General features: G+C 41.0%; 1 protein-coding gene across 3 annotated transcripts; it reads left to right on the forward strand.

Annotated features, from left to right (window-relative positions):
- The first annotated feature begins 318 nt into the window (after positions 1-318).
- ZNF37A (zinc finger protein 37A) lies at positions 319-23,219 on the forward strand. 3 transcript variants are annotated; one of them, XM_047088777.1, is made up of 5 exons: positions 319-572; positions 7,801-7,927; positions 8,215-8,304; positions 20,829-21,899; positions 22,861-23,219. In XM_047088777.1, exons 1-5 carry the CDS (start codon positions 483-485, stop codon positions 23,160-23,162), a joined length of 1,680 nt encoding a protein of 559 aa, XP_046944733.1. In that variant the 5' UTR covers positions 319-482; the 3' UTR covers positions 23,163-23,219. The 3 variants fall into 3 exon arrangements, with proteins under 3 accessions (XP_046944733.1, XP_046944732.1, XP_046944731.1); XM_047088776.1 differs by lacking the exon at positions 22,861-23,219 and adding an exon at positions 2,742-2,800 and having other exon boundaries at positions 20,829-22,354; XM_047088775.1 differs by lacking the exon at positions 22,861-23,219 and having other exon boundaries at positions 20,829-22,354.
- Positions 23,220-25,709: the final 2,490 nt, after the last annotated feature.

Raw genomic sequence — 25,709 nt, forward strand, 5'->3', positions numbered from 1 at the left:
AGAGCCAATTCATCAGGGAAATGGAATTAATGAAAGAGGTGTGTATTTAGATTCTTAGCATTCATTTCGGATAAGCAATGAGTCAAACTGTACTGTCGGTGCCTCCTGCTTGTACCTTATTTGCTAAATCGGGCAGTTATACCCAAAGTCTCCTAAGCTGATTCCGAAGGAGATGTCGCCAGGGTCTTAGGAAACTCAGCGCGCGCTTCCTGCTCGGGCGCAGGAGCCGCTCGGGGCCTTCTGCGCATGTGCGCTGCGCTCCTCCCGGTAGTTCACGTCGCCGCCGCGGCATCGCGAGAAGACGGTCCCGGATGCTCTCGCGACTGAGGGCCTGGGGGCAGGCGGGGAGGACGTGGTGGGTGAGACCCGGGTGGCTGTGGTGGTTGTTGGTGACCCGTGGGACGGAGGCCTTGTGCGGGAGGGGCCGGTGACGGAGGAAACGGCTCGGTGCCTGAGCGCGGGGTGATTCCTGCTCCGTCTGTATGCATCGAATGCGAACCAGCGCGTCCCCGCGCTTGTTATCCAGCGAAGGTTCGTGTTGTCTCCGAGGTGAAGGGTCGCCCGAGGCCTCGGTAAGACCGGCGGAAACTGGCCTGGGGGCGCTCGTGGTTGGTCGCTTCTCTCCTGGGCGGGGGGGGGGGACCTCGTTCTTCTTCACTCGGGTCCGTCTTCGTTCTCCCAGCCACCAGTGGTCAGTGTCCCGTTCCCATGGTAACCGCATAAAGTCCTGTGGGAGGTGACGGAAGCCCAGGTGGCGAACGAGTAGATGCGTTCTCTGCCTCATCCTCTGTCTCGCATCAAACCTGAGAGCGAGGCCGACGCAGTAGCTGCAGGAGACCTGACCTCTCCTGGGGAGCAATTTTCAAGTGAACGTGGCCTTGGATTGGGGGAATTCGTTGTTGTTTCTGGAGAACCCGAAAGATGGCGTCCAGGTCCCTCCGGCACCCTGCAGCCTTGCCTGTGCCCTCGGTAGCAGCGGTTTGCATTTACAGAAGGTCCAGCTTGCGATTCAGGGTTACAGGAAGGGCCAACAGCTTTCGATCTTGGGTAAGGATTCTAACTGGCTATGCTCAGTTTTCCTGGAACAGGGCAGCCATTGTGAGGGAAGAAGGGGGCCCCCAAGAACAGGAATCCCTCCTAGGACAGTCGGTCAGTTGTCCCCAGACCGCAGCAGAAATGCACAGCGAATGTGGAAGGAGCAAAGACCCTTGCCAGGACCGCCGTCGTGTCGAGATCCTCGCAGACTGGGTGACGGTGTTCGTTCTGGGCCAGCTTTCGGGAGGGACAGAAGCTGTGGCTGGGAGAGGAGGGTGAAGCAAAAGGAATGGAGAATACTTAACTGCTCGCGAGGGAGGTGTGGGGGCATCATGTGGAAGGAAGGGCTTGCCAGCCAAGTGGAAGGAAACCACCTCTTTCATCCCTTCCTTCTTTGCTCCTCCCCCAGATTCTGAGCCCTTCGCACAGGACAGCACAACTAGCCATGGGCTGAATGCTCCCTCTGTCCCGATCTGATAGAATCCGAGATGGTACTGCAGGAGAGGCCTTTAGGTCTCAGTGACCGCTCATAGTCACACATTTTGTGCTGGCAAAACCAAAAGCAGACATTGAGTCTCCTGATGGCCCTGGCAGGTGTTTTCTGCTTTGGCGACAGATAAGTCAGAACCAGTTTGTGGTAGTTGTTTTTTTTTTTTTTTTTTAATTTTTTTTTCAACGTTTATTTATTTTTGGGACAGAGAGAGACAGAGCATGAACGGGGGAGGGGCAGAGAGAGAGGGAGACACAGAATCGGAAGCAGGCTCCAGGCTCTGAGCCATCAGCCCAGAGCCCGACGCGGGGTTTCGAACTCACGGACCGCGAGATCGTGACCTGGCTGAAGTCGGACGCTTAACCGACTGCGCCACCCAGGCGCCCCTGGTAGTTGTTTTTAATCAAAAGATATGTTCAAGAACCTAAAACTGAGTTAAAGCAACCTCTTTTTTTTTTTCCCCTTACGAAAAAGATCAGCCCTTAAAATTCGCTCCCTTTTTTCAGAACCTAGTGGGACTCTCTGGTGTGTAATGAAATTTACGACTTGAGTATTTTTTGCTCAGCATCAGTTTTCATGAAATCCCTATGTTCCATTCCTTGGCTTGTCTTAATTTGCTTAATTAGTGTACTGTGTTGTTTACCTTTTTCTGGGTTAGAGTGTACGTTGTTAGTAACTCAGTAAAAAAAATTTATTTTTTATTTTTTTTTTTTTGAAAAAAAATTTTTTGAGAGAAACCATGCGTGCACAACATGGGGAGGGGCAGAGAGGAAGAGAGAGAGAATCCCAAGCAGGCTCTGCACTGTCAACGCAGAGCCTGAAGTGGGGCTCGAACTCATGGACTGTGAGATCCATGACCTGAGCCAAAAATCAAGAGCTGGATGCTTAACCGACTGAGCCACCCAGGTGCCCCAACAAAATTTAAGTATTTTATCTTTAGTACGTCTCTACCCAACATGGGGCTCAAATCTACAACCTGAGATCAAGAGTCGCTGGCCCTACCTACTGAGCCTCCAGGCACCCCGAAAACAAATGTTTTTACACTTAAAAACGAGTGAGTCCCAGCCCTCCGGAATTGTTCCTGGGCTGCTCCCTCCCTTCCTCTCATCCTTTCTGTCCCTTCTCAAAGCATCTCCCCTTCAGAGTTGCTTTGCCAGCAGCTACGTGGAATTTTGTAGGCTGGTGGTATCTCTCATGATCCGTCTTTCCTTCTCAGCTGTGCCCTCCTGGCTATCCCTACTCTTCCAGGGCCAGCAGAAGATGATCACATCCCAGGTGAGTTGTTCATTTACTCACAGTTTTGCCTAACAGTGATTATGTGAGGTTTATACAATTTGTGTGAGGTTTATTATAAAATGTCTGTACCTTCATATGAAATAGTACAAATAAAAATGTTAACATCAGGGAAGATATAGAGCACAAGTCCACAAGTTACAGTACATGGGCCAAATACAGCCTGCTGCCTCTTTCTCTATCGCCCACAAATTAAACAGAAACAAATCCAGAGTGATTTTTTTTTTTGTGATGTGAAATTCAGATTTAAGTGTCTCTGAAGTTTTATTGGGACATAGCTGCACTCATTTATTTGTGGCTGTGATTGCTTTCATATTACAGGGGTAGAGTTGAGTGATTGTGACAGAGATGGTATAGCTCGGCAAGCCTAAAATACTAAGTGGCCATTTACGGAAAAGGTTTGCTGTTTGCTGACCTCTGATACAGTAGGGCAAAGATGCCCTGTAGATAAATGCACATCTTGAGATCTTACTGAGTTTTGAAACTGGAACATAAAAAAGTTTTTTGATAACCTTCATTTGGTGATATTGTGTCTCTTCCAGTGACAATCCTGCAATTACTAAAAAAGTGGTAGGAATAAAGTGAATAATTCTCGTCCAATTCAGAGGAAAATTTGAGTTGCACGTGAATTGTGCCAGCATTAGGACTCATGGTTGTTCAAAGAAGGAGCGAATTTGGACAGACCATGGTGATCTAGGATGGTCAGGAGGAGGAGGTAGGCTTTGTGACTGCCCTGGCGACTGGGCAGAATCTAAATTTTTGCAGAGTCTGGTGAGGGATTCCACTCTTTCAGTTGTGGTAAAATACACATGATGTGTAATTCACCCTTAAACCTTTTTAAAGTGCAGAATTGAGTTGTACTTAATACATTTACAATGTTGTACAACCATAACTGCCATCTCCTTTCAGAATAGTTTCATCACACCAGAAAGAAACCTCATACTTTTAATAAGCAGTGCCGTGACTTAATGAACAATTCCTCCCCAGTCTCCCCAGCCCCTAGCAACCACTAATCTACTTCCTGTTCGTGGATTTGTCTGTTCTGGATGTCTGATATAAATGGAATCATACAATGTGTAGTCTTCCATGTGTGGCTTCTTTCACTTCCTTTAATGTTTTCAAGACCCACCCATGTTGTAGCATGTTATCATTACTTCATCTCCTTTTGTGACTGAGTGATATTCCCTTGTGTGTATACACCACCTTTTGTGTGTCCATCAATTGATGGGCATTTGGAGTGATTCCATGTTTGGCTATTGAGAATAGTGCTGCTGTGAGCATTCACGTACAAGCTTTTGCTGAAGACCTGTTTCACTTTCCTGGGAGTAAAATTGATGGCGCATTCTATGTTTAACGTATTGTGAAACCGCCAAACTGTGTTCTGCAGCAAGGTCCCTTGCAAGTCCATGTGAATTTTAGATTAGCCTTTCTATTTCTACAAAACAAACAAAGAAACAAAACAAAACACGCACACACACACACACAAAACACACAACACACAAAACAAAAACCCTAAAGCTGTTGAGAATTTGATAAGGATTGCATTGAATCTGTATATCACTTTGGGGATGTTTTATAATCCGTGAATGTGAGGTGTTTTTCCATTTGCCTAGGTTCTTTAATTTCTTTCAGCAATATTTTGTAGTTTTCAGTGTGCAAATCTTACAACCTCTTGCTTAAATTTATTCTTAAGTATTTTATTCTTTTAGATGCTATTGTAAGTGGAATTGTTTTCTTTTTTTTTTAATTTTTTTTTTTTTTAACGTTTATTTATTTTGAGAGAGACAGAGACAGAATGCGAGTGGGTTAGGGGCAGAGAGAGAGGGAGACACAGAATCCGAAGCAGGCTCCAGGCTCCGAGCCATCAGCACAGAGCCCGACGCGGGGCTTGAACCCATGAGCTGTGAGATCATGACCTGAGCCGAAGTCGGACGCTCAACCGTCTGAGCCACCCAGGCGCCCCAGTGGAATTGTTTTCTTAATGCAACTCTGATTAGTTTCTCTTTCAACTTAGTTGAAAGCAGATAACTGAAAACACTTGATTGTAAAAGGAGATATTATCCATTCTCACTCACCAGTCAGTCGTTCCATCCTCTGATATCCTGGAGGTTTTGCGGCATGGGGGTAATGCACCTTAGTTGGATTTTACATGTTCTTTGTGAATATATTTTTTAGTAAAGAACATGTGACTAGACATTTTTAGCCCAATATGAAATGCTATGTCTTTTATATTGGGAATTTAATGTTTCTTTTTTGTTGTAGTTAGTGATACGTGGTTTTAACTCCTTCATCTTTCATTGCAATTTTATTGTCCACACCTTCTTCTTACATATTAAAAAAACTCCAATATATTGAGGTGAAATTCATATCGCAAAATTATTATTATTTTTTTTGAGAGAGAGAGAGAGAGAGAGAGAGAGAGAGAGCAGGAGCATGCATGCCGGGAGGGGTAAGGAAGGAGGGAGGGAGAGAATCTTAAGCAGACTCCACACCTAGTGTAGAGCCTGATGATGTGGGGCTCGATCTCACAACCATGGTATGATCATGACGTGAGCTGAAATCAAGTAGGAGGCTTAACTGACTGAGCCACCCAGGTGCCCCCAAAACAAAATGATTTTAAAGCAACCAAGTCAAATCAGTACATTTAGTACACAGTGTTATGAAACCACTACCTTTATTGAGTTTCAAAATATTCCCATCATTCTAAATAAAGCCCTTTACTCATTAATAGGTTTCTCCCTGTTCTTCTATTCACCCAACCCCTGGCAACCGACAATTTGTGTTGTGTCTCTACGGGTTGATCTGTTGTGAATATTTATTACAAGTGGAGTCATTCAGCATATGGCCATTTGTGTCTGGCTTCTTTCACTTAGCATGTTTCCAGGGTGTGTCCCTGTTTAGTACATGTCAGTATATTATTACTTTTTTTCTTTTTTAATTGTGGCAAAATACAAATAACATAAAATTTACCATCTTAAACACTTTTAAGTGTACACTTAAGTGGTATTAAATACATTCATGTTGTTGTGTGTCTGTCACTACCATCCATCCCCATACTCTTTTCATCTTGTAAAACTGAAATTCTATACCTATTAAACAATAACTCCCCAATCTCCCCTACCTCTAGGTGCTGGAAACCACTGTTACAACTTCCTGTTTCTATAATTTTGACTACTCTGAGTACCTCGTATTAGTGAAATCCTGTAGTCTTTGTCCTTTTGTGACTGGCTTATTTCGCTTAGCATTACGTCCTCAAGATTCATCCATGTTGTAGCGTATTGCAGGGTTTTTTCCATTTTTAAGACTGAGTAATATCCCATTGTACGTATATGCACATTATGCTTGTCCATTCACCTGTCCATGGACACTTGAGTTGCTTCCATGTTTCCACTATTGTGAATAATGATGCTGCCGTGAACATGAGTGGTTGAGACATGTGGTTGAGACCTACTCTTGGGTACATACCTCGAAGGAAAATTGCTGGGCCGTAAGGTAACTCTAGTTTTAATTTTGAGGAAGCTCCATCCTGTTTTTACAATGGTTGTACCGCTTTACACTCTAAGCAGTCAGCAGCAGAGGATGGGAGTTCCATTTCCTCTCCATCCTTGCCAACAGTTGCTTTTTCTTTTTTTGGTAGTAGCAATCTTAATGGGTGTGAGGTGGGATCTTAGTGTACCTTTGTCTTGTATTTCCTTAATGATTCATGATGTTTAGTATATTTTCTTGCGTTTATTGGCCATTTGTATATCCTCATTGGAGAAATATCTGTTCAAGTCCATTGCCCATTTTTGAATTAGGTTGTTTGGGTTTTTTGTTGTTGTTGCTGAATTTTAGGAGTTCTCTTATATTCTGGATATTAATCTCTTATCAGATATATGAATTATAAATATTTTCTCCTGTTCTGTCGATTAACTTTTAACTCTGTGGATAGTATCTTTTGATGTGAACATTACAATTTTCATGACAAGTGTGTCCGTTTCTTCTTTGTTACCCATGCCTTTGATGTCATATCCAGGAAGTCATTGCCAAATCCGGTGTTGTGTATCTTTTGTACTATGTTTTCTTCTAAGTTTTATTGTTTTAGAACTTAAATTTAGGTACTTGGTGTGAGTTGATTTTTGTCTATGGTGTTAGGTTAAGGGTCCAACTTTATTCTTTTACATGTGGCTATCCAGTTTTTCTAGTGCCATTTGATAAAAAGGTGTCATTTTCGCATTGAGTGGTCTTGACAGCCTTGTCAAAAATCATTTGACAAGATGTGTGAGTGTTTATTTCTGGACTCTTTTTTCTATTCCATTGGTCTTATTTGTCCCTTTTTATGCTGGTACCATCCTGTTTTGATTGCTGTGGCTTTGTACTAAGTTTTGAAATCAGGAAGTGTAAGTCTTCCAGTTTTGTTGTTTTTCAGGATTGTTGTGGATAGTCTGGTTTCTTTGAATTTTAGGATGGGTTTTTTTAATTTCTGCAAAAAACGTCATTGGGATTTTGTTAAGGATTTCATTGAAACTGTACATCACTTTGACAGAAACCCATGGGGGAGGGGAAGGAAAAAAAAAAAAAAGAGGTTAGAGTGGGAGAGAGCCAAAGCATAAGAGACTCTTAAAAACTGAGAATAAACTGAGGGTTGATGGGGGGTGGGAGGGAGGGGAGGGTGGGTGATGGGTATTGGGGAGGGCACCTTTTGGGATGAGCACTGGGTGTTGTATGGAAACCATTTTGACAATAAATTTCATATATTGAAAAAAATAAAAATTAAAAAAATAATAAATTGATTCGTCAGTGGTATTTCTACTCTAATCTCTTTTTTACTCGCAAAGTCTAACACAAAACAAGGTATATATATATAGTAGAGGTTAGTAAGATTATCTGGTCAGTTTTCAACAGCAAAACATGTAAGAATTTGTCTTTGAACATCTTTTTTTTTTTTTTTTCATATTTCCTGATTCTGACTGCTTTAGACTGAGCACAATGTGCTTTTGCAGGGATTATTGTCATTCGGGGATGTGACTGTGGGCTTCACTGAGGAGGAGTGGCAGCGCCTGGACCCTGCTCAGAGGACCCTGTACAGGGACGTGATGCTGGAGAACTACAGCCACCTTGTCGCAGTGGGTAGGTAGTGCTTGTTTCGCAGGCAGGCCTCCAGTATGTGTGCCTGTTTTGTATTTACAGAAACCTGTAGAGTTTTTGTAGACTACAATAATATTTAGCTTTGGAATTTGGAGGCCAAGGATGGTTTATCCCTTTTGGTTGTCACAAGGAATTTGTTTCCCTCTGTCCCATAACAGGAATAAATTAAATTTTTTTTATTGTGCAGTTTTTGAGTTATACTGTCGTCCACCTTGAGGAGTGCTGAAACTCATCCAGTTTGTCCCACGTGATACGATTCTTATTCACAGGGTTATCCATTCCTAAACCAGAAGTGATCCTCAAGTTGGAACAAGGAGAGGAGCCATGGATATTAGACTCCCCAGGCCAGAGTGACCCAGGTGAGTCAGTCAGTGTGAGTCAGTTGGAGTTTAGGAGGAAATTAGATGATAAAGCATTAGTTGAGAGCTTAAGGTCATTGAAATGGTCTTTGAAGTGGTCTTCAGGAATCACTTTTTAGAGGCTCTGATGAGCCTTTGGAAGTGGCATGTTGACTTGACTCAAATGTTCAGTGTCCCTGAATCACCCAGAATCTCCCAGTGTCACTTCTGTGTACGAAAAGAATAATTATATTAAGTGCACACATCTTAAGATATACTTTCTATATATGCTATATATGTGTATGTGGACCATATGTATGTTCTGTGTGTGTATATATAGTATCTGGCTTCTTTGGTTCAGTATTATGTCTTTGAGAAACATTCATGTTGTGTGTATGATTAGTTTATTGCTGTATATTGCTGTGTAGCATTCCATTGTGACTATCCCAGAGTTTATCTCTTTATTTTTATACTACATATTAAGGATACATATTCGTTTTGAAACCTATTTGGTTTGAGTTTTAAAGCATTTAAACATCAATATAAATAGTCTTGTGTGTGTCTTTTGGAGGAAAAATTGTTTTTAAATCTTTGAAATCATATCCTATATATCTATATTTATATTTATCTATTTATATATTAAACGTTCATTCATTTATTTTGAGAGAGAGAGAGCATTCATGTGAGCAGGGGAGGGGCAGAGAGAGAGGGAGAGAGAGAATCCCCAGCAGGCTGCATGCTGTCAGCACAGAGCCCAACACGAGGCTTGATTTCACATGTCATGGTCTCACAGGTCATGAACTCACATGACCTGAGCTGAAAGCAAGAGTTGAATGCTCACTGGACTCAGCCACCCAGGTGCCCCTAAACTCTTAATGTCTGTTAGATGTGTGACCAGAAACAGGCTTGCTGGGTACAGAGTATCTACATATTTAGCTTTATCAGTATTTTTTAAACAGTTTTCCAAAGTGGTTGTACTACGTCATATTGCTACTAGCAATGTGTGAGAGTTTTAATTGCAGTTCATCATTCACTGGGTATTGTCAGCCTAATTAATTTGCTATTCTAGTTATTGTGTTGTGCTGTCTTGTTCGGTTTTAATTCCCATTTCTCTGCTGACTCAAGATGTTGTGCATCCTTTCATATGTTTGTTGGCTTTTTGGATTTCCTTTAGCAAAGTAACTGTTGACGTCTTTTGTCGATATTATTTTATTGGGTTATTGGTCTTACTGAATTCTAGAATTTTTAAAATATATTTTGAATATAAATTTTTGGCAGATGTATGTACTTACTGAAATCTTTTCTGAGTTATGACTTGTCTTAGTCTCTTGATGACTTCTGAATACGGTTACAAAGACTGTCCTTTCCCCTGCTGAATTGTGGTTTTATCTTTGTCATTTAATGAGTGACCATATATTTGTGGTTTTCTTTCTGGACTTCTGATTTGTTCTACTGGCTGATTTATCCTTCTTTTCGACAATACCACTGCTTTTTATTTTTATAACTTAATTATAAGTTATGACATCTGGCAGTGTTAGCCTTCTGGATTGGCTATTTTCTTTTTTTTAATTAAAAAAAAATTTTTTTTAATTTATTTATTGTTGAGAGAGCACGAGCAAGGTGGGGCAGAGAGAGAGATGGAGAGAGAGAGACTGTCTCTCTAGACAGAATCTGAAGCAGGCTCCAGGCTCTGAGCTGTCAGCATAGAGCCCGATCAGGGCCCAAACCCATGAATGGTGAGATCATGACCTCAGCAGAAGTCGGATGCTTAACCGACAGACCCACTCAAGCACTCCTGTGTTGGCTATTTTCTTCAGGGTTCCTTGGCTATAACATGAATACAGAAAGTTGCCAAGAACATCTTTTTGGCTTTAGTTTTATTTATTTATGTATTTATTTATTTTTATTTATTTTGAGTTATATAGAGACAGCACGAATAGAGGAGGGGCAGAGAGAGAGGAGATCTTATTCCAAGCAGACTCTGCGCTGCCAGTGCAGAGCCCGACCTGGGGCTTGAACTCACAGAACTGTGAGATCATGACCTGAGCTGACACCCAAGAGTCAGACACTTAACTGACTCAGCCACCCAGACGCACCCATTGTTTTTTAGTTTTCTATTAGATTTATGTATTTAGTTTTTAAGAACATCTTTTTTTTTTTTTTAATGCTTTTTTTTGTTTGTTTGTTTGAGAGAGAGAGAGTGTCCGTGCTAGTGGGGGAGGGACAGAGAGACAAAGAGACACAGAATCTGAAGCAGGCTCCAGGCTCTAAGCTGTCAGCACAGAGCCTGACACAGTTCAAACTCACAAACTGTGGGATCATGACTTGAGCTGAAGTCGGACATTTAACCAACTGAGCCACCCAGGTGCCCCAAGAACATGTTTAGTCTACAAAATATATTAAAATAATTTTTGTGATGCCAGATATTATGGATAATGCATTGCTACTATGAGCTTTTGCATTTTCATATACATGTTAAAAGCACCTTGTCAATTTGTACAAGTACACACACACTCCCTACACCTACCTTTTTAGGGCTTCTATTGGGATTGCATTGCTCATTTTGGATAAAATTGACATGTTCATAATACTGAGTTTTCCAATCCATGACCATGGTATGACTCTATTTAACTCTTCTTTAATTTCTTTCTGGTTTTTTAGTTTTCAGTTTAGTAGTTTTTCCCATCCTTCATTAAATATATTCTTTGTTTTTTTAAGTTTTATTTGTTTAGTCTTTACACCAAGTGTGGGGCTTGAGCTTACAACCCCAAGATCAAGAGTCACATGCTCCTCTGACTGAGCCAGTCAGGTGCCCTTTAGTAAATATATTCTTAAATATTTTTATGTTTTCTTATACTATTTTCATTTTTAACCTTATGCTATTCATACTATTTTATTCTCCAGTTGTTTAATGCTAACATATAGAAAAACAGTTGATACTTGCACCCTGGCTTTGTATCCTGCAACTTTGCTAAATTTACTGATTTTGGTAGTTATATAGATTTTTAAAAATTTCATAGGTAAACAGTTGTGTTCTCTAGGAATAAAGACAAGTTTACTTCTCCTTCCTAATGTTTATACATTTTTTTTTCTTAGCCTGTTGTACTGGTTGAGAATGCCAGTGATGTGATATATAGAAGTGATGAAGGTGAACATTTTTGTCTTGTTCTTGACTTCAGGGAGAAACTGTTGGGTGTATTATTATTAATTTTGACTTTAGCTGAAGGATTTCTATAAATGTCTTTTATCATTTTGAAGAAGTTCTATTCCTAATTTGCTAGGAGATTTTTTTTTTTTTTTTTTTAGATCATGACTGAGTATTGAATTTTGTCAAATGCTTTTTCTGCATGTATTGAGATAGTCATACTTATTTCATATTTATTATGTTAATATGGTGAGTGATCTTGATTGATTTTCAAATGTTAAACCAACCTGATATGTTTGAAATACATTCATCTTCATCATAATGTATTTTGCTGTTATAATCACTGAGTTTGGCTTTTCACTATTTTGTATAGGGTTTCTCTGTGTGCATGTGTTCATGAGAGCTATTATCCTGTAATTGTCCTCATCGTAATCTTTTCAGGTTTTGGGTTGAAGACTGTACTACCTTCATAAGATGAGTTGGGCGGTGTTTCATACTTTTCTATGTATGATATTATGTGAGATTATGTTATTTTTTTTAATGTTTGAAAGGTTTCACCTATGAAACCATTGGGTCTGAAGTTATCTCTTGGTGGAGATTGTAAATTTCAGACTGTTAAATTTTTAATATTTGTCTTTGTTAATTTTACCGTAAATACAATATACAAGTATTGGTACGAGTATCTGGATTAGAGCAGATGAATTATTATTTATGTAAAGCAAAGTAACAATTTTGTGGTTCTGGTGTACCTCGATTTCTTACTCTCGGAGCAATAAGAAAAACCAGGGGTCTTGCACATACATGCAGAATTGGTATTTTGGGTGCAGAACACCGATAAAATGAATCTGGGCGCTTGCATAGAGGAGAGAGGTAGTTGTCCCTCTACCCTTTTTAAAGCAGAGAGGGGAACCTTTGCTCCCTTAGAAAGGAGCCCAAGTTCACACTCTAATCCTTTGAACTATGAGTAAATTTCTTCAGGGAAAAAGACGGTCGTTATCTCCAGCTATGTGTGTATGTATGTATGTATGTATGTATGTATGTACTTTTTAAGTTCATTTATTTATTTTGAGAGGCAGGGGAGGTGCAGAGAGGGAGGATCCCAAGCAGTCTCCACACTGTCAGCGCAGAGCCCCACATGGGACTCCAACTCATGAACCATGAGATCATGACCTGAGCCAAAGCTGCGAGTTGGACGTTTAACTGACTGAGCCACCCAGGCGCCCCTGTCTCCAGCTGTATACCCAGGATGGCATCAGGGTCCCAGGTCCAGCATGCCCACTGAACTGTAAATCTCTCTAGAGTGTGTCCCTATCTCATTAGTCATTAATTACTTTCCAAACTTCATTCTTGCACCTTAAGCTCCAAGTTTTATTGAGATTTGCTCAAAAAGTCCTCACTGTTCAGTAACATAAAATTTATTTTCCCTACAGTCCCACAGTACCATTCGTTTTATTTCTGACTTCTGGCCAGTTTTTCTGTGTACGTGCCATTCTTCATTTTGTTTTAGTTTTGAAACAGGTTTGTATGCTGAAAGCTAGATGCTCTTCACGTTTTTCCATTCACCTTTTACCTGGCCCGAGGTGGTAAACCAGGTGCGGCAGCATTTATTGATATTTTGTACAGACTGTGCCTTGGTCTGTGTGGAAGAAGTCTGTGGCACGCTCTGTGGTCCATACAGCCGTGGCCAGCCAGTTAAAACTGACTTGAATGCCTTCCAGGCTGAGGCAGGGTCATGAAGCATTTCAGCTCAAGGCAGGAAAAGATTCTGTCCCTCTTTTTAACAGAACACCTGCACTGTAGGTGACACTGCTCACAGAGTGCATGTCTGGGGTCTGTTCAGCACCAGGTGTTTGCTCACATACTTGAGTGTTTCTGATAACCACCCCTGGGTGCAGATCACACTTCAGTTTCAAGTTTATGCCACACACACACACACACACACACACACACACACACACACAATCTCAGAGGGTATACTGGGAAATAAAAATTTTGCAGTTGTTAGCACCACCTGCCCCTGCTGCCTCCATCATGGCTTCTCACTGTCTGGTAAGCTTTAGACCCCCACCCCAGTACCAGTGTAAATATTTGGTTTTGTCTTCAGGCAGTCAGTTCCAAACAGTCCTGCTTGTCCATGACGCCATTTCGTCCATCCCCTTCTCTGTGGTATGCATGGTACCCACAGGTGCTCCGAGCTGCTGTCTTGTGACACCAAGCAGGGATGGGGGAAGCAGCTGCCAACTTCACTGCCAGGGATTCGCTGCAGTTTGTAGTTGGGTTGAAGAGCGCGGGCGGCAGCTAGCGGGAGCAGCAGAGGCATTGGTCCTCTGGGAGGAGAACTCCGAGAGCAGGTCTGACAGCCCTGTCCCCATGCTGCTATAAAGGTTCGCTTTCCAGGTGCCAGAGAGTTTGCTTTCCTTCCGTCATTACAAAGTCCGCGTGTCTTATTGGAAACTGCAGTCTCACAGTCTTTCCAGCCATCCTCCACTCTTAGCCAGACCTTGCATCTGGAAGGGCCAGGTACAAGGGAGACCACAGCCCTGTAACAGAAGCGTTTTCATACAACTTAGAATTAATTCTGATGCTTGAAACTGTTTTTTTGGCTGTGTTCTGGCCTGGAGTCGCTGTCAGGGAAAAGAGATCCATCATGCGCACATGAACGGTCAGGGTGAGATGTTGAATTTGCAAAAGAGGTCCGTGTACTACCCGCCCCCATATTCACCCTTTTTCCCCTAATCGTATCCAGGAAATAGCCTGGAGACCATCCCTTTTGAGGACAGCTGCCTTTAATAGACTGCTTTGCTAAGGTGTGTGTGCCAAGAAAGAGGTGAGGGAAATAGACTCATTCTTGCTCATTATTGAAAAGTCACAGTAGTGAGATATCCTCTAAAGGAGTTTAAAATTGAGATCGATTCCCTGTCCCAGAATGGATGCTCCCTACCCCCCACCTTGCACCTTCCACCTTCCACAGGAACATGAGCTAAGAACACAGTCAGCTCCTGTAGTCTGGGCGGTGCAGGCCCCGGCCCCAGAAGTAGCCCTCTCCGCGATTCTGCCAGGATTCACCGTGTTTCCACAGCCCACAGTGCCTCAGGGTGGCTTTCAACATTGTCATGGTCAGAGTCCTGCCACTACACAGAGGGACCACACCTGCTTTCACACCTGCCTGGCAGAACTGAAGGACACAGCAGAGCAGCAGCTAGGAGAGAGCTCTGTGACTCCATCAAGGCCTTTCTTGCTGGGTTTTATTTTAAAAAGTCTTTTTTGGGGGCGCCTGGGTGTCTCCGTTGAATGTCCAACTTAGGCTCAGGTCATGATCTCGTGGTTCAAGAGTTTGAGCCCCGCTTCGGGCTCTGTGCTGACAGCTCAAAGCCTGGAGCCTGCTTTGGATTCTCTGTCTCCCTCTCTTTGTCTCCCTCCCCCACTTGCAAGTGCGTTCTCTCTCTCTCTCTCAAAAATAAATAAACATTAAAAAAATGAATAAAATAGAAAGTCTTTTTCACCTTGCCAGTGGTAGATTCCAAGTTGATCCACTCAAAAATGGGTTCAACAGGCTAGAGACCCATTATCACTCTCCAGTAAATCAGGCATCACATTTTAACAAGAGCTCATTAGCAAGTTCAAAATGATTTTTCCAAAAGGCAGCTAGTTCCCAAAGTGTCTCTCTGTCTGGACAGGCCCTCCCTAGTTCTGTTCTCCTTCTGCACGCAGCCCTCCCTTAGACAGATCATCAGTCTTGCAGACTTGTTCTGTCTCCAGTACTGTAAGATTCTACACATGGACACTAAATCCTCACCCACAGACACTTCTTCCCTTGATAGGGACGACTGTCTCTGGGACTTACACCAAATTGTTTTCTGCCACATCTTTGGATGTAGTAGCCACAAGACAATACAGAGATGTTTTTAAAAATTCCCCCTTTTTTTGCTTAGTGCAAAATTCGCACCTACTCCTGGAAGCTAAATTCAGCATTGGATGTTGGCTGGGGCAGAGCTGGGGCTGCAGGGCTGCCATGGAAATCTTTTTAGGAACCCCCCCCCCCCACCGCCTTTTAAAAGTTCTTCTTTGATCCACGGTTCATGGGTTGCTTAGAAGGGAGTTGCTTCTAAAATCATTCTTTTGTAGTTATCCTTCAGGTCTTGAGTTCTGATTTAATACAGACAAGATTCTTTGTGTGATTGCAGTGGCTTGAAAGTTGTTGATGTTGTCTGTTTGTACTTGAGAAGGATATATGTTCTACAATTGTTTCGTGTAGTGTTTTATAATGGTCTTCTGGTCTTCAGGTCTTCTGTATCCTGATTGTCTTTTGTCAGCCACTCTGTCAGTTACTAAGTAAGGTGTTTTAAAATCTCCTAGTATGATATTTCTTGAAGCTGTATTATTAGGCAGACAGAAATTTACGATTGTTATGTCTCACCTTTTAATGGACTCTTGAACCACTATGTGGTGCCTGTCTCCGTATACGCAGTGATGCTCTTCCTTCGAGTCCATTTCTGGTATTAACATCGCCCACACCAGCTTTCTTTTCTTTAGAGTTTGTAGGATATATTCTGTTTCATCCTTTACTGCCAGCCTTACCACACTCTAGTTGTTGTTAAATCTAGTCTGACATTTTAAATTTCTTGTTTAGACTGTTCAGTCCATTTATGTTTATTGGTATAATTGAGCTTAAGCCTGCAGTCCTATTTCGTGTCTTTATGTACCATTTCTTCTTTCTTCTGTTATTTCTCCTTTCACAACTCCTTTTGGGTTTTTTAATTATTACTTTATTTTGCCTCTATTAGCTTTTTTTAGTTATATAGTCTTTTATATAGACTAGTTATATAGTCTTTTAAAAAATTATTAGCCTTTTAGGGGTTACACTGTATGTAACAATATGCATTCTGTTAGGGCAGAACTGGAGAAGACGAGTGGATGCCGGCTGTGTGGAGATGTTCAGTCGTGGGAGCTGTATGAGAGCTTCTTGATCATGAGTGCAAATAAACCAGAGATGTGGGCTCGTGGCTGAATCCTGGGGCACCATGAGGTTTAGAAGTGATGACGATGAGGACTGAGCAGTGGGGACGGTGGGGGAGTCTGTGAGGATGGAGTAAATTTGAGAGAAGGTGATACTCTGGAGGCCAGAGAAGAATTTCAAGGAGAAGTAAAGGACCTCAGGCTTGAAGACAGAAACATAAAGTTGGCATTTTAACCTTGGCTTCTTAGAAACAGGAAGAGCTAAGACCTGCCAGTCAAACCCCACTTTGAAAGAACAAGCAGAAAGCTTAACTGTCAACAACAGAACAAGTGAAGGGTTGCCAAGAGCAGGGAAAAACGGGGTGGAGGTGTGTGCCCAGCTGCCACGTCCGAAGGTGTGACCTCGAATCTCGAACCTCATCTTACAGAACAGGAGGAAGGACTTTTAGGATGCTGGTAGATCTCTGTAGTTTCTTTGTGAGAAGCAGAGGGCTGGAGCGGACTCCACACTGGGGGCTGGATGAGGACTCGCACACACAAGCTCTGTTGGAAAGATGCAGGCCATCTGTGAAGTGGTAGAAAGTGCAGAAGACTTTGATACTTGAAACAAACCGAAGACTTCTCTCGGTTGGTTGGAGACCGTAGTAAAGATTGAGAGCATGCAGTGCCCTTGTTAAGAAACATAACATGAGATGGATTCAAAGTTATTATGAGAAACAGGAGAAGACAGGACAAGCAAGTGACAGATGAAAATTCACTTGAAAATGTTATCGTGTAATGTCTGAATATTGTCACTAGTTTTTAATATAAATTAACAATGAAACATGGTTTCTGGTGTACGAGAACATAAGAGAGGCAGGTAATTCATTCTGAAGGAGATAGACCACAGGAAGGTGTGTTATGAACTGTGTTATATCATAGGAAATAATTCTATGTTATATCATAGGAAATAATTGAAAAAAAAAGAATAAAATCACTGCAGTAATCAAAATACAATTAAAAAAAAAAAACAGAGGTAGAAAAGATATTGCAGGGGTGCCTGGCCGGCTCACTCGGTGGAACAGAAGATGCTTGATCGCAGGGTTGTAAGTTAAGCCCCATGTTGGGTGTAGACATTACATAAAAATCTAGGAAAAACAAAAAGATATTGCTGAAAATAAGTAGGAAACATGGAGGTTGTAAATGAGAAACCTAAACAGAAAACAAGGTGTGGAAAGAGTGCCTGACATTGAGTAATGGCTTCTTGTGTTCATCACATGTTTTATATTGCCAAGAGAAGCTCATCGACTACTTCAGCATACTTCTTGTTCCATGTCTGCCCATCAGGAAATTAATTCCTGGTCATATAGTTAGGTAATTATAGTTTATAGAGGCTTCTCTTCCTATCAGTATTTTGATCCTCCAAAGAGAAAGATCTTGGTTTCACTTCTTAAAAATCTAGTATTACACATTAATGATTTTGCTTGACCGTGGAGCCACATAGAGCCAGATTTTCATAATAATGCAGAAAGCCATTACCACAAATTCTTTACAAACTTACATGCCAGCTCATCAATCATGTAAGATTTGTTAGATTCTGATTTATTCTGTGTACACTGACATAGAGACTGAAAAAAATCGTGTCTATTATCATCCTTGTTTCTTCTTATCAGAAGTAGCACACACTCATTTTAAAATTTACTATGGAGTGTGAAAGCCAATCCCGTGTCATCTCCCTCAGATGAACAGGACATTTTTGATGGGGTTTATATGGATGTGTTAATAGCATTTAAATACTTATTTTCATTATAAACTAACATTAATTATTAATGTCATAATATTAAATACATTATTCTATACATGCTTTTTAAAAAGTTTTCAGTGACATTTTACCATATTCGCTGTTTTTTTTACAGAAGTTTTTTTTTTTTAAGTTTATTTATTTATTTTGATAGCATGAGTGGGAGAGGGGCAGAGAAAGGGGAAGAGAGAGAATCCCAAGCAGGTTCTGCACTGTCAGGGGCTCAAACCCAACAAACCATGAGATCATGATCTGAGCCAAAATCAGACGTTTAACTGACTGAGCCACCCAGGTGCCCCAGAACTATTTTTAAAAGTACAGACGTTAAACCACTAAACCTTTCAGTATGATGCCTAAAATTTGTGTTTGGTAAAGCTGTGCAGTTAATTCTGATAAAAACCGTTTGTTAAATACCATTGACTTCATATCTGTTCAGTGTTGAAAGAAAATCATAGGTAGAGTTATGGCTGCCAGAAACATAGTTGAATGAAAATCAGAGCTGCATGAAATATTTAAAAATTTAGTATTTGGGGTGCCTGGGGAGCACAGTCGATTGGGTGTTCAACTCTTGATTTTGGCTTAGGTCATCTAGTGGTTCGTGGGATTGAGCCCCTTGTCAGGCTCTGCGGTGATGTCACAGAGCCTGCTTAGGATTCTTTCTCTCCCTTTCTCTCTGTCCCTCCCCTGTTCACACACACTGTTTCTCAAAATAAATGAATAAACATTTAAAAAAAAATTAGCGTTTAACAAAGACAGTGTTACCGCAGTGTAGTTCATGTTTGTGTTAAGTAAATTATACAAACAGATTTTTTTTTAACTTTTTATTTTAATCACCCAGTGCTTATCACGACAGGTGCACTCCTTAATCCCCATCCCCTATTTTACCCATCCCCCCACCCACCTCTCCTCTGGTGACCATCAGTTTGTTCTCTATAGTTAAGAATCTGTTTCTTGGTTTCTTTCCCTTTTTTCCCCCCTTTGCTTGTTTGTTGTGTTTCTTAAATTCCACATACAAGTGAAATCATACAGTATTTGTCTTTCTCTGACTGGCTTATTTCACTTACCGTTACATTCTCTAGCTCCATCCATGTTGTTGCAAATGGCATGATTTTATTCTTTTTGATGGCTGAGTAATATTCCGTTGTGTGTGTGTGTGTGTGTGTGTGTGTGTGTGTGTGTGTGTGTGTGTGTATACACACATACCACATCCTCTTTATCCATTCATCTATCGATGGACACTTGGGCTGCTTTCATATCTTAGCTATTGTAAATAATGCTGCTATAAACATTGGGGTGCATGTATCCCTTTGAATTAGTATTTTTGTATTCTTTGGGTAGGTACCCAGTACTGTGAGTGCGCGATCATAGGGTAGTTCTATTTTTAACTCTTTTGAGGAATCTCCATACTGCTTTCCGCAGTGGCTGTACCAGGTTGCATTCCCACCAACAGTGCATGAGGGTTCCTTTCTCTCCACATCATCACCAATACCTGTTGTTTTATGTATTTTTTATTTTAGCCATTCTGACAGGTGTGAGGTGATATCTCATTGTGGTTTTGATTTGCATTTCCTTGACGATGAGTGATGTTGAGCATCTTTTCATGTGTCTGTTGACCATCTATCCGTATGTTTTCTTTGGAGAAATGTTTGTTTATGTTTTAGGTCTTTTGTTTTTTTTTTTTTTTAACAAATGAGGCTGAAAATTATGGGGAGATTTGGGAAGGCAACTTTTTAAAAACATTATTGGACTGTAAGCTAACGGAGTGAAAGAATATAAGATTATGAATGAGAATGAGCAATTTATAAGGGACAAACAGCTGGGCTTACCAGAATAAAATATATTCATTCTAGATTTGTAAATTGACAGCTTGATTCTAAGCTGAATCCGGATATAACTGATATGTTCTCTTCAGTGTGATACCATTGTAAAAAATATTGTCAGTTCTTAGGTTGTTGGACTCAATAGTATTATTATGGGTTTTGTACAGTATCGTATGATATATCATTACAAATATAGTATTGTAGATAGCAGAGGAGTAAAGGTGAGCATGCATAACCAAAAAAATATTAAAGTAAAGGTAAATGACAGTTTTAGGACCAGGTTTAGAATTGTAGGTTTTCATGTTTTGCAAAGATATAGAAGTGTGTGTGTGTGTGTGTGTGTGTGTGTGTGTGTGTGTGTGTATGCAGGATTGAAGACTAATGTTAAATCAGGTGAGATTTGGTTGGGGGAAAGCTAGAAAGCATTGGAAGAGGGTTTGATGGTTCACTATTGAACAACTCAGATGGAATAAAGGAAAATATCTATAAATCAGAAAAGAGCTGTAAATCTGATCCTGTGGCAAGGCTGGCTTGACCACTCATTGATTTTGCTATTTTGTTGTATGTTTTTATTGCTAGTGATTTAGAGCTAGTAACAGAATTAGATACTAGAGATTGGGTTATAGTACTGTTCTCTTTTGAATTAGAGTTCTTAGAAATTTGATTTGTTGCTGTTGTGTAGAATGGAAGAGAGAGATGAGACTGGAAATGTGTATACTGTTGTCATAATCTAGATGTGAGAAGGTAATGACCTAAACTTACCCACTCCCCAAAACCTAACTAATTCTGTTTCTCCTAATTTTCCTGTCAACTAATCTTCCTTGTCACTCTATTTATATTTCAGAATTAATTAATAGCAGTAGAAACTATTCAAGAAAGAAGTTCAATGAGTTTAACAAAGGTAGAAATTGGCTCCATAATGATAAGCATGAAGGAATTTATTCTGAAGAGAAACTTTATAAATATAATAAAAACGGGAATGGCCTCCATCTTAATGAAGATTTTGTTCACCGTCAGAAAATTCAAATTTTGGAGCAACCTTTTGAATACAGTGAATGTAGGAAAGCTTTCCATGAGAATTCACTCTTTGTTGTACATAAGAAAACTTACACAGGAAAGAACTCCTGTGAACACACTGATTATGGGAAGATCTTCTGTGATATGTCATCCCTCATGGCTCATCAGAGAACACATCCAAGAGAGAATCAGTATGAATTTAATGAATGTGGAGAAAATTTCTTTGAGGAATCCATTCTCTTTGAGCATCAGAGTGTTCAGCCTTTCAGCCAGAAGTCAAACCTCATTCCAGTTCAGAGAAGCCACTCAATTGACAATGTGATTGAATATAATGAATGTAGAACGTTTTTCAGTGAAAAGCTAGTCTTTGGTGTACCACAGAGAACACGCACAGGAGAAAAACCTTATGAGTGTCATGATTGCGGAAAAACCTTCAACCAGAAGTCAGCCCACACAAGACATCAGAGAACACACACAGGGGAAAAATCTTGTGAATGTCAGGAATGTGGGAAAACTTTCTACAAGAATTCAGACCTCATTAAACACCAGAGAATTCACACAGGGGAGAAACCTTTTGAATGTCAGGAATGCGGGAAATCCTTCAGTGAAAAGTCAACCCTCACTCAACATCGAAGAACACACACAGGGGAGAAACCGTATGAATGTCGTGAATGTGGGAAAGCCTTCTCGTTCAAGTCAGTCCTTACTGTACATCAGAAAACACACACAGGGGAGAAGCCCTATGAGTGTTATGAATGTAGGAAAGCCTTTCTTAGAAAATCAGACCTCATTAAACATCGAAGAACTCACACAGGGGAGAAACCTTATGAATGTAATGAATGTGGGAAATCCTTCTCTGAGAAGTCAACCCTTACCAAACATCTGAGAACTCACACAGGTGAGAAACCCTATGAATGTATTGAATGTGGGAAATTTTTCTGCTACTACTCGGGTTTCACAGAACATCAGAGAAGACACACAGGGGAGAAACCTTTTGGATGTAATGAATGTGGGAAAAACTTCCGTCAGAAGTCAGCCCTAATTGTTCATCAGAGAACTCACATAAGACAGAAACCCTATGAATGTAATGAATGTGGGAAATCATTCTGTGTAAAGTCAAAACTCATTGCACATCATAGAACACACACAGGGGAAAAACCCTATGAATGTAATGTATGTGGAAAATCATTTTATGTGAAGTCAAAACTCACTGTACATCAACGAACACATTTGGGGAGAAACCCTATAAATGTAATAAATGGGGGAAATCACTCTGGGTGAAGTCAAGATTTTATAGAAAAAGAATGCAAAAGGGGAGAAAAATCTGTTGCTGTAATGATTTTGAAAACATCTTAGGTCTAAAGTCAGTTCTCACAATACAGCAGAGAACTTATAGAGGGGAGAGAATAATATGAAGCTATTGAATATAGAAAACTTTAGTGCTGGAATTTGAACCATAGAATATATCAGAAATCTCAGAGTGGAGAACACCTTATCAGCAAATCGCCCAAAGCCACACCTCACAAGTTAGAAACCTCTATTAATGTTCATAGGGTAGAAAATACTTGATCCACAGGCTATAGAACATGCACAGATTATAGGAAGCTATAGGAAAGCATTGTGCTATTTTATTAGTTGTGTTTAGCATCTCAGTGGATATCGTAGTTTCTAGACAAAATACATTATTTTAAATGTGTGGGAGCTTTAAGTTAAAATCTAAGCTTATGCATCAGATATTTTGAATTGAAGGATCTCTGGCAATTTAAGGTGGAGGATGGTTTTCATTTAGAAATAGCTTTGTATTTTTGTTGAGATGCAATTTGGCCCATTGCCGGGCTTGTTATTCCCCACTGTTTAAGGTATTAGATGTGAAAACACAGCACACTGGGACCAGCAGTTGGAAGCAAGTCAGAGGCTCATGCATCTGCAGAAGAAGAGAAGATTTTTAGCAAGAGGACCCACCAGGAGGACTTTCGGATGCCCAGGTAGAGAGAGAGGTTCTGGATTGTTGGCTCATGGACGGGCAGCTTGCCAGCAGGATGTGTTCATGCTTCTGGGGCAGACTGTTGAGAGCGGCTCATCCTGGCCTAGGGGGTCAGAGGGGAAAGGTGGGTTGCTGCACGCCCAACTTAGTGGAGGCAGTAGATGTGAGCGTGCATGAAGCATAGGTGGTCTCTTCCCTGGCAGGCGTTTACGTTTGTCTCAGTGTCACCCTGCTGGGGTGACTTGTCATACCCCACTCTGTCTCTCCACATACTTAATACTTTCATAGGTGATGTAACAATTTCCAAAAAACGTAATAGTCACATACAAAAATGTATTCTTTGGAGCGCCAGGGTGGCTCATTTGGTTAAGCATTCAACTCTTGATTTTGGTTCGGGTTGTGATCTCATGGTTTGGGAATTTGAGCCCCATGTTAGGCACCATGCTGAGAGCACAGAGCCTGCTTGGGATTATCTCTCTCAGCCTGTCTCTCTCTCTCTCTCTCTCTCTCTCTCTCTCCTCTCTCAATAAACATTTAAAAATGCATTCTTAAATATAAAGCTTTAAAAAAGCACAAGTAAAAATAAGTAAATTAAAAAGCACAAGTAGATTCCAGTGCTGGGTAGTAACTTGTAGCAGGTCGGTACCCTAATGAGAACAACTAGAGAAACATCACAAAAAGCATCTGTTTCAATGCAGCTTGTTGCTGCAGGAGCAAAGAGGACTAAAGGTAAAATTCAGGAGAGGAGTGAGTCACAGAAAGTTCCCCAGGCAAAATGCACCTGTTTCCCCTGGGAGCATTTGCCAGCTTTGGGCACAGAGGAACCTGAGTCCTGAGCTTGGCTCAGGTAGAGGGTGAAGCTCGTAGCGAGAGGGCAGAGACCAGAAGCCAGCAGAACTTTCAGCATTCAAAGCTGGAGTGAAAATTTCTTCAACATTAGAGGTTTAAGCCTCATAGCTAGTTTCTCAAATTTTTAGAAGATTGACTCAGGACAGGAAGGAGCCTGAAAAGCTAGGCTAAAAGTCGATTTTATTCAGGACAGAAAAAATGATTGGAATTCAGTTCCAAAAAATGATTGGAACTGTTAGTAGGATGGGCCCTTGGCGAGCACAGCATGCTATCAGTAAAGGTAAGGTCATACCAGAGGTCAGTTGTACAAATGATACCTGATATTAAAAAAAACCAAAACTGCCCAGAAAGAAAACTCTGAGTACAGATGCTTTCACTGCAGTTATTCCAAATATTTAAGAAGGAAATAATAGGAAGCTCCCATGACCTTTTCCAGAGAATGGAAGATGGAACTTTTCTAATTCATTTTGGGGACGTTGTACAACCTTGATACCAAAACCTGTAAAAGACATTTCAGGAAAGTAAAGTTACCAATATTTTATGAATTAAGGTGCATAATCTTAAATTAAAAAAAAAAATCCAGTCATATCCATGGACCAAGTAATGTTTATTAGGGGAATCAAAGGATTTACTATTTAAAATTAAATCGATTTGGCCAGTTCTTCTTCCTCTCACGTTCTCCCTTCTCCCTTGTGCTTTCTGTGTTTCTCTTCTGCCTTCCATTCCTAGAGTGGAAGTCAGAACAGGCCTGCCACAAGGGATGAGAAAGGTGTGGTGATGTGCACACTTGCATCAGACGTGTTGAATGCAACTGGAAGAGATGATCATCGTGGCTAAAGTGTCAATAACATTGATCAGATGAGAAAATGTGCTGAGGATGATGAGAGCCAGATCAGAGAAGGTTTTCATGAAAATGGAGAGGGGAAAGTTAGAAAATCCTGGGGTGTTGGATTGGAATGTAACTCACAGAAATGTGTATGTGTGTGGTGTGTGTGTGAGATGGATCTGTCTGCTGAGAGGGCCTACACACAATGACACCCCAGGAGCAGTGTGCACACCAAATGCCAGGTTACTAATGTCTAAATGCTGTCCTCCACCAAAAAAGGGACTGTCTCCAGAGTGATGGCTGGTTTCAGGTAAAAGATGGGGAGAAATACACGATGAACCTGAATCATCTTACCTGCCAGACAGTAAAAAAATGTTCAAATAATCATGGAGTCAAAAGAACCACCTTGGTCAGGTTCCACTGGCCAGATTTGAGACAGTTTGAACATAGCGTCAGAATCATTAATTCCCATTAATAAAATGGGAGTCCATTAATGTATAGTGATATAGATAAATTTGTAAATTCATAAAGGAGAAGGGAAGACTTGTACAGAAGAATGCCAGTTAATAAATGTAGGGAGAATAATGGACATAGAAAAACACCATTGGGCAACCATTGGAGGGGCAGTTGATTCAGGAGGTAGTTGTCAGCATAGACTAGAGTCTGTGAGTAGAGCTTTGATGAAGAACAGGATATGGCATAATCTTCAGATATCTCCCCACAAAATACCCATCAGCTGCAGAGGTGAAAGGGTGATTTTGTGATTAAACCTGGCAGACACTGGCATGATCAGGCAATCAAAGTTCACCTCACCAGTGGAGTAGGACAGGTCAGCATGATGTGTCCCCTGATGAGATGCACTGAGAAGAGGCAGCATCATTTGTGTGGTATTTTCGCCAAGAAAGCACAACCTGTAGGATGCCTGGATAGCTTAGTGAGTTAGGTGTCCAACTCTTGATCTCAGCTCAGGTCTTGATCTCAGGGTCATGAGTTTAAACCCTGTGTTGGGCTCCACACTGGGTGTAGAGTCTACTTAAAAAAGAAAAGAA

This window comes from Lynx rufus, unplaced genomic scaffold, assembly GCF_022079265.1.
Source record: "Lynx rufus isolate CCGP_SWC_20201006 ecotype Redwood Valley unplaced genomic scaffold, mLynRuf1.p SCAF_25, whole genome shotgun sequence".
NCBI classification, from domain to species: domain Eukaryota; kingdom Metazoa; phylum Chordata; class Mammalia; order Carnivora; family Felidae; genus Lynx; species Lynx rufus.

Excerpts from the sequence above, each read along its gene's own strand:
- ZNF37A (XM_047088775.1), top strand. The coding sequence starts at position 483 with ATGCATCGAATGCGAACCAGCGCGTCCCCGCGCTTGTTATCCAGCGAA. Across the intron at positions 573-7,800 it reads AAGGGTCGCCCGAGGCCTCG|GGATTATTGTCATTCGGGGA; the intron begins GTAAGACCGGCG and ends GTGCTTTTGCAG. Across the intron at positions 8,305-20,828 it reads CCCAGGCCAGAGTGACCCAG|AATTAATTAATAGCAGTAGA; the intron begins GTGAGTCAGTCA and ends TTTATATTTCAG.